At 46.0% G+C, this 11,568-nt stretch overlaps 2 protein-coding genes across 2 annotated transcripts in view; one reads left to right on the forward strand and one right to left on the reverse strand.

Annotated features, from left to right (window-relative positions):
* Window positions 1-11,568, forward strand: part of CDCP1 (CUB domain containing protein 1) — a 56,801-nt gene that overhangs the window by 297 nt on the left and 44,936 nt on the right. The window lies entirely within an intron of this gene.
* LOC105004715 (cytochrome c oxidase subunit 6B1-like) lies at window positions 4,961-5,430 on the reverse strand. Its single transcript, XM_010862415.1, has one exon. The coding sequence runs from the start codon at window positions 5,370-5,372 to the stop codon at window positions 5,112-5,114; it is 261 nt and encodes an 86-aa protein (XP_010860717.1). The 5' UTR covers window positions 5,373-5,430; the 3' UTR covers window positions 4,961-5,111.

Below are 11,568 nucleotides of genomic sequence, written 5' to 3' on the forward strand. Positions count from 1 at the left end.
GTCCCGGGGGGTCCCCGGGACTGCCCGGCGCCGGAGCCGGGTGGGCGCGGTGGCCGTGCCCTCCTGGATTCCGCGCCACCTCGCCCAGGACGCAGGCCTTGCTTGGCACGCGGGGAGCCCCGCGGTCGGGCGCCCGATTCGGGCGCCGAGGGAGAAGGAGGGAAGGGCGCGCGGAAGTCGGGCGCGGGGAGCTCGCTGAGGCGGCGCGCCGCGCGCTCGCTCTACCTGGGCTGTTGGTGGCGCCGGGCGGGCCGTGAGGAGGGAAACTTCCCTCTCGGGTGCACCCTCCTACCTCAGCGCCCCGGCCAGAGACGCGGGCGAGGAAACGAAACAGTGGTTTAAGCGTCACCATATCCTAGCTTTCGCCTCGTATCCCCCCGTGTCCGCCCGGAATTTTCTCGTTGTCCCGAAGTTCGGGAACACGAATTCCACAAGGAAAGCGCTTCTGCGCCGCGGAGGCTGGGCAGCCCGGGCCCTCGCACCTGTGGGCGGTGGACCCTGACGGCGGAAGGGGGTCGGCGGAGGGGAGGGTCCAGCGCTGTGGGGGAATCCGGAGTTCCGGTGGGGGCGGGGCGGGGGCGCGCAGGGACGCCCCCATCCCGGCTGCCCGCGGGGAGGTGCCCTGCGGGCCCTGGAAGTATTTACACCATGAATACCTGGTCTCCTCACGTAAGGACTTGATTTGAAGCCTTCCCTGAGTACTACAGGTTTTGTGTAGTGGGGCTTTTTTTCCCCCTTTGGAAAGAACTACCCAGGAAGCGATCTTTAATTATTACCCTTTGCTGCATCTAAGGGGACGTTTGCGTTTGGCAGGCAGACAAATTAGAGGAAATTAAAAAGAATGGAACTAAGCGGATGAGTTGAACTTGGGCGTTCCGGCAACTGCCATCATGACAAATCCGAGACGGGAAAGCTTCCTGGTTCTTTTCCTCAGCGGCGTCAGGCGACATATTACTGCATAGTAGATGGGATATTGAACATACTGTGCGCGTATTGACTGTATTTAAGTTAGGACTGAGTTTTCAAGATTTCCGTTGAAAAAAGTCTGCTTAAGAATAAAGAGTAACTTAGCAAATGAATAGGTGTAAATGTATGTGTGAGAAAAAAAGTGTGCCCACCAGACTTGGGAGCCCTCTTGAAACTCGGGGGAATTGTCTGAGATGTTTCTGGTTGTGTGTGATAACAGTTGAGAACTCCAGTAAGAATATGATGTAAATCAAGGCATCAGTACATTACTGATCACAATGACAGACTGCCCTGAACTGGCTTCTGTTAACGTGTCTGATTCCTACTTGTGGCCTGCGGAGGCTGCCATTTTGGTCTCCAGTGGAGCCTGTTCTTTCCAGGAAGTTATTAACTGTTGGAGCAGTGTCTCACCGTTCATTGTCTAAATACAAGGAAGCCCAGGAACTTGCCCCTTTCACTTTCTTAAATCCCTCCTGTGTTCTCAGGAACTAGACCTGTGAGGCCACATCACTGGGCTGAACTAATGGTTGTGTCTTTTTGGTTGAAGCAGGCAGAGTACATTTGCTTTGCCCAGAAGTTTCTAGAGTCTGTCCTGAAAAGATGGAGAAAATCAGAGAGCCTGGCATAGTGGATTTATTTTATAAATCCCTGAACTCTCTTAATACTCTTCTGAATGAAAATGAAGTTGGTGTCACTGCACAGATGGAACTGTAAAGTAAAGTTGACGTCGCCGTGGGATGTGTTTGAGTTCGGTATTCTTACAAGTTCCCCCACTTCTAAGAATGAAGGGCTGATTAAGTCAAAATAATCCTGTTAAAACCTCAACGTAGTGGCTTTCCAAGAACCACTCAGGTACCAGAATCTGGGTCGGTGACCCCATTCTCGCTACCATTGATTCTTGCCATAAGTATGAGTAGACATCAAATGATGTGTTCTCTTACCCTGGGTGAGTGTGTGAGTTCGTCGTTCTTCAGATTCAAATGAGGAGCTGGTGCCTGTTGTCTGGAATGTGTAACTGGCAGAACTGCTGGGTCCTCCCCGGAGCCTCCCCAACACCCACACAGATTTGTGTGAGACAGTCAGAGACCGCTGCTCTGCTGGTTGTATGATGTGCCCGGGTGCTCACCTCAGCCTCAAGCTTCACCTCAGATGCCAGCGTTTTGTCTGTGATGACCGGACTGTGCTCCTCCTCAACATTCTTCTAGGGGTTCTCCCAAGCTATCAATGTGGGGAAAGGAAGTTGAAATTATTTACATGTTTTAAGTACTATATATATTGTTGTTATTGTTTAGTCGATAAGTTGTGTCCAATTCTTGGCAACTCCATGGACTGTAATAGCCCACCAGGCTCCTCTGTCCATGGGATTTTCCCAGTAAAAATACTGGAATGGGTTGCCATTTGTTTCTTTAGGGGATCTTCCCACCCCAGGGGTCGAACCATGTCTCCTGCTTGGCAGGCAGATTCTTATACCCCATGCCTCAGCTTTGATTTTGCTCAGTGGGGCTGGCTTTGGTTTGGATTGAGGAGAAGGGGAGTTTGCTGGTCAGAAGGACCCATGATTGAGGTCAAGATGGGTGGAATGCTAGGGGATGATACAGTGCTAAGGCTCTCCACCTGGGTGATTAAGAAAAGTTCACACCCTTTCATTATCATTCTAAATTGTAAAAATTATTCCACAATCAAATTATTTCAAACCTCTTCCTACCACCTTGTAATTAACCCATTACTTTCTCCGGGGCATCTGGCAGTATTCCAGAGAAACAGGCAAGGAGAGCCAAGTTCCCTCCCTCACCTCTTTGTAACCTTGGGTTTGTATTCAGTACATCAGTGTTGTTTTTCTTTTTTAAATTACTAAGTGCTACTTGTAGTAACTAACACACATTGAGCTTCTACTCTGTGCTGGTCATTCTTCTGAGTATTTTATGTGTAAGCATCTCCCATTACTTAACATCAGTAATTCATCCCTAAAAACCAGACATTCTACGTGAAAACACTCACTGATGCCCTATGTCTCATTATTTCTTGTGGGACAAACTGTAACATCCCATTGCACAAAACCCAAACCCCCGACAGTTTCTGAAAGCATAATGAAACACTGGGAGATACCAATATATAATTAACAGCCAATTCTATTAAATGTAAAACGTGTAAGACATCCTTTCCAAATTGCAAGACGTTTATGTGGCTCTTTGTAGACAGTTACTTTGTGTGTAATAACTTCTTGCACCCCCATTTGTTGGCACTCAGAGAATCTGCACTAGATCCTGACATTCTGCCTCTGTGTACAACATATATTTTGTTTAAGGTGTTGTGTTATGTTTCGAGATGTAAATATACATGTTTCCTAAATAGACATTGGCCAAAAATAACTATGATGGATGACACAGTGTTTGCGTAATAAAAGCTCAGCTGTTTCCTCTTGAGAAAATATAAATCAAGAGTCATTTAGCTCTCCTTCTTCAAGCATGTACTCCTAGAACCCTGGGAATAGAGGAGCACAGAGAGGTGAAGTAACTTGCCCAGGGTTACCCAGCAGGTATGTAGTGATGCTGAGATGCTACATCACCAGTGCACCATGCCCGCTATGTGCAGTGGGACTCAAGACAGCATTTGCTGGTCATCTTAGAGACTGTCTGCATGCCAGACATTTTTTTAAAATGTACATATTTCTTTGTTTGGCTGTGCTTGGTCTTAGTTACAACATGTAGGATCTAGTTCCCTAACCAGGGTTTGAACTGGGACCTCCTGCATATGAAGCATGGAGTCTTAGCCAATGGATCACCAGGGAAGTCCCTCTTTCATTTTTTAAAAAATCAGCACTTACTGAGTGCTGTGTTCATATCTGTTCTAGAAATGTGTATGTGGTATTTTTTTTATTGAGATCACATTTGTTTATAGCATGTAAATTTCATGTATACAGCATTGTATTTCAACTTATGTATATCCTATAGCATGTAAAAGTCACTCAGTCATGTCCGACTCTTTGCAACCCCATGGACTATACAGTCCATGGAATTCTCCAGGCCAGAATACTGGAGTGGGTACCCCTTTCCCTTCTGCAGGGGATCTTCCCAACCCAGGGATTGAACCCAGGTCTCACGTGTCGCAGGTGGATTCTTTACCAGCTGAGCCACCAGGGAAGCCCATGCTACAGCATGCTTACCACTAAAAGTTTATTTTCTATCCCTCCTTGTAAAATCGACCCCCTTTTCCACATTTGTGTCCCCACCCCTCATCCCTTCCTCTCTGCTAACCACTACTCTGTTCTTTGAATGTATGTTTTTGTTTGATTTGTTCATTTATTTTGGTTTTTTGTTTGTTTTTTATATTCCATATATGCATGAAATCATAGAGTATTTGTCTTCCTCCATCTGACTTATTTCACTTAGCATAATGTCCTCAAGATCCATCCATGTTATCACAAATGGCAAAATGTTTCATCTTTTTTATGGCTGAGTAGTATTCCAGTGTGTGTGTGTCTGTCTGTCTCACATCTTCTTTATCCATTCATCCATGGATGGGCCCTTGGGTTGTTTCTGTATCTTAGCTATTGTTAATAATGCTGCTGTAAACATTTGGTACGTGTGTCAAATTAGTGTGTTTGTATTCTGTGGATAAATACCCAGAAGTGGAATAGCTGGATCATATGGTAATGTGTATTACTGTTAATATTTAAAAGCTGTGCTTAGAAAAATAATTGTCTGTTCCTGGTAACATAATTTCAAATAGCACAAAATGGTCTGTGGGAGGAAAGAAGTATGTCCCCTTCTACGTCTGACCCCAGGCCTCCTCCCAGAGGCAGTTGTGATTTCTTATGCATTGTTCCTGAGCATGTATAAGTTAACAAATGTATGTACTGCCCTTCTTTGCACAAAGAGGAGCAGAAATACAGTATATAGTGGAGGATGTATCCCATATGTTTCCTGATTTTTTTTCACTGAGCAATCCATTTTGGTGCTCACTATATAGCAAAACATACAGAGCTATCATATGCTTTTTTTTTTTTTTTTCACATTTCCAATGAGCATTTATTATTAGTTATACCATGATTCAGGATCCCAGGGTGGGGATCTCCATGTACCCAGGCCCCCCTTCACCACCCTGGGGAGAAGGACGGAGGACAGAGGAGGTGGGATGGAGCCAGTTCAGATCTTCCCAGGAAACGTGCCTTCTGCCTGGCGATCGTCCCAAGTTGACACCCAGGATGTGGAGCAGAGGGACTTGTACACACGCCGGTACCATTCGCACACGGAGACGTCACCCCCTTTAGCGGTCATTGCCTTCTCACAGCGGTGGAAGTCCAGGTAGTTCTGCCAGCAGTTCCTGGTCTGGTTCTGGTTGGGGAAGCGGCTGTCAAAAGGAGCAGACTGGTAGTTCTTGATTTTGGTCTTGATGTCTTCTGCCATAGTGCTGACTCCTAAAGATGCCCCTGAAGTCGCTGGAAGCTCAATGTGACCCTCAGCAAAGACTATCATATGCTTTTTGAGAGCTGTACAGAGGTCCTCATCATGGAAATACCATATTATATTTAATCAGCAGCTTATAATGGATTGTTCCCAATCTTTTGTCTCTATACACTGAGCGTCAGTGACCATCTTTGCAGTTGATTTGGTTGGATATATGGACAAGTTTATCTGTAGTTGAAATTCCTGGATGAGGAGCTACTGGGGTTTGTACAGAAAGTGAAAGTCGCTCAGTAATGTCCAACTCTTTGCAACCCCATGGACTATATAGTCCATGGAATTCTCCAGGCTGGAATACTGGAGTCGGTAGCCATTCCCTTCTCCAGGGGATCTTCCCAACACAGGGATCAAACCCAGGTCTCCCACATTGCAGGCAGATTCTTTACCAGCTGAGCCACCAGGGAAGCCCAAGAATACTGGAGTGGGTAGCCTATCCCTTCTCCAGGGAATCTTCCCGACCCCGGAGTCAAACCGGGATCTCCTGCATTGCAGGCAGATTCTTTACTAGCATATCTAGAAAACGTCAGAGCAAATGGAAGAAAGTAAGTAACAGTGGAGTAAGTTAATAAGTGGTGGTGCCATCTGTGAATCTGGGCAGTTTAATTTCAGAATACAAGCTCTTAACCGCCCCCAGCCTGCAATTTATTCCTTTCTTTATTCTTTCCAGTTGAAACTAATTATAAACTTTAGACAAGGGAAATATTTTGAATCTCCTTTCAAATATTCACCTCTGGTTATGTGATCAGAATGCCATGAGCACTGTGTATCAAGAAGGCTGAAGATGCGCCTGGGCTCTGACAGCTTCCAGGTGAAGTGTTTGCACTGAGGGCTGATGGATCCTTAGTGACTTTTTACCTGATAAGTCTAATAGTTAAGGTGTGACGCACTTCCAGCTGCTGTAACACAAACCCAAATGTGTCTAATGGCTCAAACACAATAGATGTTTATTTCCTGCTCATAGGAGGCTGTAAACACCAGTGTGCTCTCTACACCTGCATCTCCACGTCTTCTCTGGAAACAGGTTCATCAGTACTATTTTTCTAGATTCCATGTATAGGCATTAATATATGGTATTTGTTTTTCTCTTTCTGACTTACTTCACTCTGTGACATGCATACATTATCATATGTAAAATAGATAGCTGGTGGGAAGCTGCTTTATAACATAGGGAGCCCAGCCTGGGACTCTGTGATGACCTACAGGGTGGGATAGGCAGGGCAGGGAGGCCCAAGAGGGAGGAGATATAGGTATAATTATGACTGATTCACGCTGATGTATGGCAAAGACCGCCACAGCATTATAAAGCAGTTATCCTCCAATAAAAAAGTTACATAAATAAATAAAAGGGCCCTAAATGGGATCTCCTCCAAGCGGTGATATGGGGACAGGCTTCTTCCACTTTAACTCTAGCATCTTCAACAAGTGTGGCCTCTGTCCATCTATATCAAACCTATGGTCATGACGAGGACTTTGTACTGTCCTACATGTTCTCTCCTGTGACCTACCTGGCTTCACAGTATCCCAGCCTGGTTTGTTTCATTTGGAATTTTCTAAACAGCAATACTGAATTTGTGATAGAATGCAGTAGAAAATCAGAATTTGTTTTACTGACTTGCACTTCACACAAACATTTGTAAAACTTAAAGTTGTTTCTTCAGATACTGTACTTAAAAAATATCTGCACTTTTCACTTCTCTCCTGAGTACAGCCCAAGCCAAGGGCACCACTGAAAGCCTTGTTGGTCTGACTTTGCCAGGGAGGGGCTGTCCTCTTGAACGGGCCGTCCATTCTGCCAGAGGGAAATACAGTATTCTTTGTGGGTTTCCTCAGTGGCTCAGTGATAAAGAATTCACCTGCAGTTTAGGAGATGCAGGTTCAATCCCTGGTCGGGAAGATCCCCTGGAGAAGGAAATGGTGACCCACTCCAGTATTGCCTGAAAAATCCCATGGACAGGGGAGCCTGGGGAGCTACAGTCCAAAGGGTCGCAAAAAGTCAGACCTGACTGAGCGACCAAGTACAATATTCTCTGAGGCCATTAACCACCTCCCCTGAGAGTCTGAACATCTTTAAATAATATTTAATATTTGGGAAATATTTTGAAAAAATACAACTGTTCCATGCGCACAAATGGGAAGCTTTCTTTGTTTTTAACGAAGTGTAAATATTCCCTACCCTCAATGACAAAAAATCAAAGCCTTCTGGGGGAAATGTGCCATTTCTGCAACAATGAATGGGTGCGAACCTGCTGCCTTTGGCTGGGACAATGAAAGACAATCTCCAGGTTTAAGTTAATCAACTTTCCAAGTCCAAAAATCACATGGAGTTCAAGTCAAGCTGTTGTTTTTGTTTTGAGGTCTGCCCACTTGGCCACGTTCAGTGTCACACAATGCTTGGAGCCATGAGGGCGACTTCTCAATACTTGACAATGTGTGGTCCAGCCGGAGCTGGGCTAGGATGGTGTATGTCCAGGCATGTGCCAGATTCCTTCAAGCAGATGCTTTGTCTTCCATCACTGAGCTGGTCATGGGGACAGCAAGTCATTTCCAACAAGGATGTATAGCAAAAACATTTTTTAACCTGAAGACAACTCACAAGCATTTGTGAGAAGTCTCAGGACATCGGGCTTCCCTGACGGCTTAGACAGTAAAGGATCCGCCTGCAATGAGGGAGACCTGGGTTCAATCCCTGGGTTGGGAAGGTTGCCTAGAGAAGGGCATGGCAACCCCCTCCAGTATTCTTGCCTGGAGAATCCCATGGACAGAGGAGCCTGGTGAGCTACAGTCCATGGGGTTGCAAAGAAACATGAGGATGCAGAGGTGATGAGATGAAGCCCCTGCATGTGATGGGCTCAGGGCATCTCCTGGACGCAGACAGACGCTTGACTCTGGTGCAGGGTGGCACTCGGCCACGGCAGGGAAGCGACGAGCCAGCAGCACAGCGGGTGAAGTTACCATATATTGCTGCCCCTGCTAGAAGTCTGCCCTATGCTGGAAGTCCGGGGCAGCAGGAGACACTGTCTCAGGAGGAGTCAGTCTGGGGCGATGGGTCATCTTCACCACCAGCCGTCTGGCTGACAAGTCTCACTGGAGAGCAGGGCCTCGGAGCATCTTCCAGGCATGGACCCAGTGAAAACAACATCTGTAAATCACTCAGCACAGTGTCTGCCCTCAAACGGATTCCTCGCTTAAGAATTGATACTACTTTGATTATCTAAATTGAGCCCAAAAAGAACACCGAGATTTTTTTTAGCAGCAGACCATCTGGACCAAACTGCCAGGCCAGGTTGCTTTGGGGAGACGTTTTGGTTGTTTCAGCCTAACTACACAGCGTGCTTCAGGCAGTATCGCAGTAGTCAGCTTTGGGCCCTTAGGAGAACATCTGGGGAAGCTCCTGGATTAAAATCTGCAAGAAATCAGTGACACAGGAACATGTTTTGCTTTTGTGTGTGTGTGTGTTTTCATCATGTGTTAAAAAAATTTTTTTTTGCTTGCACTGGATCTTCACTGCTGCACGCGGGCTTTCTCTCGTTGCAATGAGTGGGGACTAATCTCCAGTTGGAGGTGCAGGGCTTCTCACTGCGGTGACTTCTCTTGTTAGCACAGGCTCCAGGTGTGCGGGCTTCAGGAGCTGCAGCACACAGGCTCAGTAGTCGTGGCTGTTGCCCCACAGCATGTGGGATCTTCCCAGACCAGGGATCATACCTGTGTCCCCTGCATTGGCAGGCGGATTCCTAGCCACTGTGCTGCCAGGGGGTCCTGGAACATGTTTTAAAAAATTGTTTTCAAGTGAGCAGCTGTGCGCGCGCACACACACACACACACACATGCATACACACAAGCATGCATATTTTCTTTTAACCAAGGAACTGACCAGACCAGTTTTATATAATGTAAACATCATACCCAGTTACACATGAGAAGTGAAGAGAATGCCTCAGTGGGCTTCTGAAGTTTACAGCCATCCTTGTGAGCAGGTGTCAAAACTAAACCGAGTCTGAGCTGCAGTGTGCCAGGCCATGAAACCAGAGCCGAGTTTTCCGTGGAACCTGGCAGGGCCGCCACCTTTCACCACTGCTGAGAGGAGGAAGATTGCCCAACTGCTCTGAAGTTGCTGACAGTCTTATCAGGCACTCCAGCCGTAGGCTGTCAGGAGCAAGTTCTCAACTTACCACGACAAGGAAGATGTTTTTCAAATAGTAAACAGTGCTCGGGTCATCTTGCAGAAGCCCATGTCAACGTGGTGCAGCCAAACCCTGGAAATAACGTCTTCCAGCTTCCCTGATCTCAGCCTCTGTGGGAATACAATTCAAGTTCCAGCCAGGAACCTGACACACCCAAGAAGGTGTGTCCAGCTGGCACCTTGAAACTCCAAATAAACATCTTCTGCTCCTTCCTCTGGTCACTGGAGACTGGAAACAGCCCAAATATCCGTCCTTAGAAGACTGGTTACATTAATGATGGTGCATTTAAACAGGGGAATGCTGCACAGCCATTTAAAAGAATGGGATGTACAGATATGGTGTGGACCCCCCACTCCAACCAAGATACATTCTGGAGGGGAAAACACAAGACTCAGAACAATGAGGATGGTATGCGACCTTTTGGCAAAATGAAATAAAACAGGAATGCCTTATGCGCACGTATTTTATTTTGTGCTTCATGTATCATTTATCTAAAAGTAAAATACATTTTTCAGCTTTATTGAGATTTGATGTATATACCATGAGATTCTCCTCTCAGCAGCAGTCTTTGATGGGCCCTGTCAGGTGCGTGATACAACGTTTCAGTCCCCCTGTGAAGTTCCTCCAGACCCCTTTGCAGACAGTCCCTGCCCCTTGGCCCCTAGCAACCATTTGTTTGCCTTCTATCAACACAGTTTTGCCTTAAAAATAGTTTTAAATTTAAAAAGAATTTAGAGACTTCCCTGGTAGTCCAGTGGTTAAGAGTCCGCCTTGCAATGTGGGGGACCCAGGTTCAATCTCTGACAGGGATCTAAGATCCCACATGCCACAGGGCGACTAAGTCTACTTAGCCACAAGTACAGAGTCCGCACGCCACAGCTAAAGTTCCCGCAGGAGGCAACAAAGATTCTGTGTGCTGTAGCTAAGCCCCAGCCAAGTAAATAAGCAAAGATAAATAAAAAAGGATTTAAAGCCAGGTAATGAACATCTCACACGCTAGTAAAGTAATGCTCAAAATTCTCCAAGCCAGGCTTCAGCAATATGTGAACCGTGAACTTCCTGATGTTCAAGCTGGTTTTAGAAAAGGCAGAGGAACCAGAGGTCAAATTGCCAACATCCACTGGATCATGGAAAAAGCAAGAGAGTTCCAGAAAAACATCTATTTCTGCTTTATTGACTATGCCAAAGCCTTTGACTGTGTGGATCACAATAAACTGTGGGAAATTCTGAAAGAGATGGGAATACCAGACCACCTGACCTGCCTCTTGAGAAATTTGTATGCAGGTCAGGAAGCAACAGTTAGAATTGGACATGGAACAACAGACTGGTTCCAAATAGGAAAAGGAATACGTCAAGGCTGTATATTGTCACCCTGCTTATGTAACTTATATGCAGAGTACATCATGAAAAACACTGGACTGGAAGAAACACAAGCTGGAATCAAGATTGCTGGGAGAAATCTCAATAACCTCAGATATGCAGATGACACCACCCTTATGGCAGAAAGTGAAGAGGAACTCAAAAGCCTCTTGATGAAAGTGAAAGTGGAGAGTGAAAAAGTTGGCTTAAAGCGCAACATTCAGAAAATGAAGATCATGGCATCCGGTCCCATCACTTCATGGGAAATAGATGGGGAAACAGTGGAAACAGTGTCAGACTTTCTTTTTTGGGGCTCCAAAATCACTGCAGATGGTGACTGCTACCATGAAATTAAAAGACGCTTACTCCTTGGAAGGAAAGTTATGACCAACCTAGATAGCATATTCAAAAGCAGAGACATTACTTTGCCAACAAAGGTCTGTCTAGTCAAGGCTATGGTTTTTCCTGTGGCCATATATGGATGTGAGAGTTGGACTGTAAAGAAAGCTGAGTGCTGAAGAATTGATGCTTTTGAACTGTGGTGTTGGAGAAGACTCTTGAGAGTCCCTTGGACAGCAAGGAGATCCAACCAGTCCCTG

Source organism: Bison bison, unplaced genomic scaffold (assembly GCF_000754665.1).
Source record: "Bison bison bison isolate TAMUID 2011002044 unplaced genomic scaffold, Bison_UMD1.0 scf7180017864482, whole genome shotgun sequence".
NCBI classification, from domain to species: domain Eukaryota; kingdom Metazoa; phylum Chordata; class Mammalia; order Artiodactyla; family Bovidae; genus Bison; species Bison bison.

Coding starts and splice junctions, on each gene's coding strand:
- LOC105004715 (XM_010862415.1), bottom strand. CDS start 5,372: ATGGCAGAAGACATCAAGACCAAAATCAAGAACTACCAGTCTGCTCCT.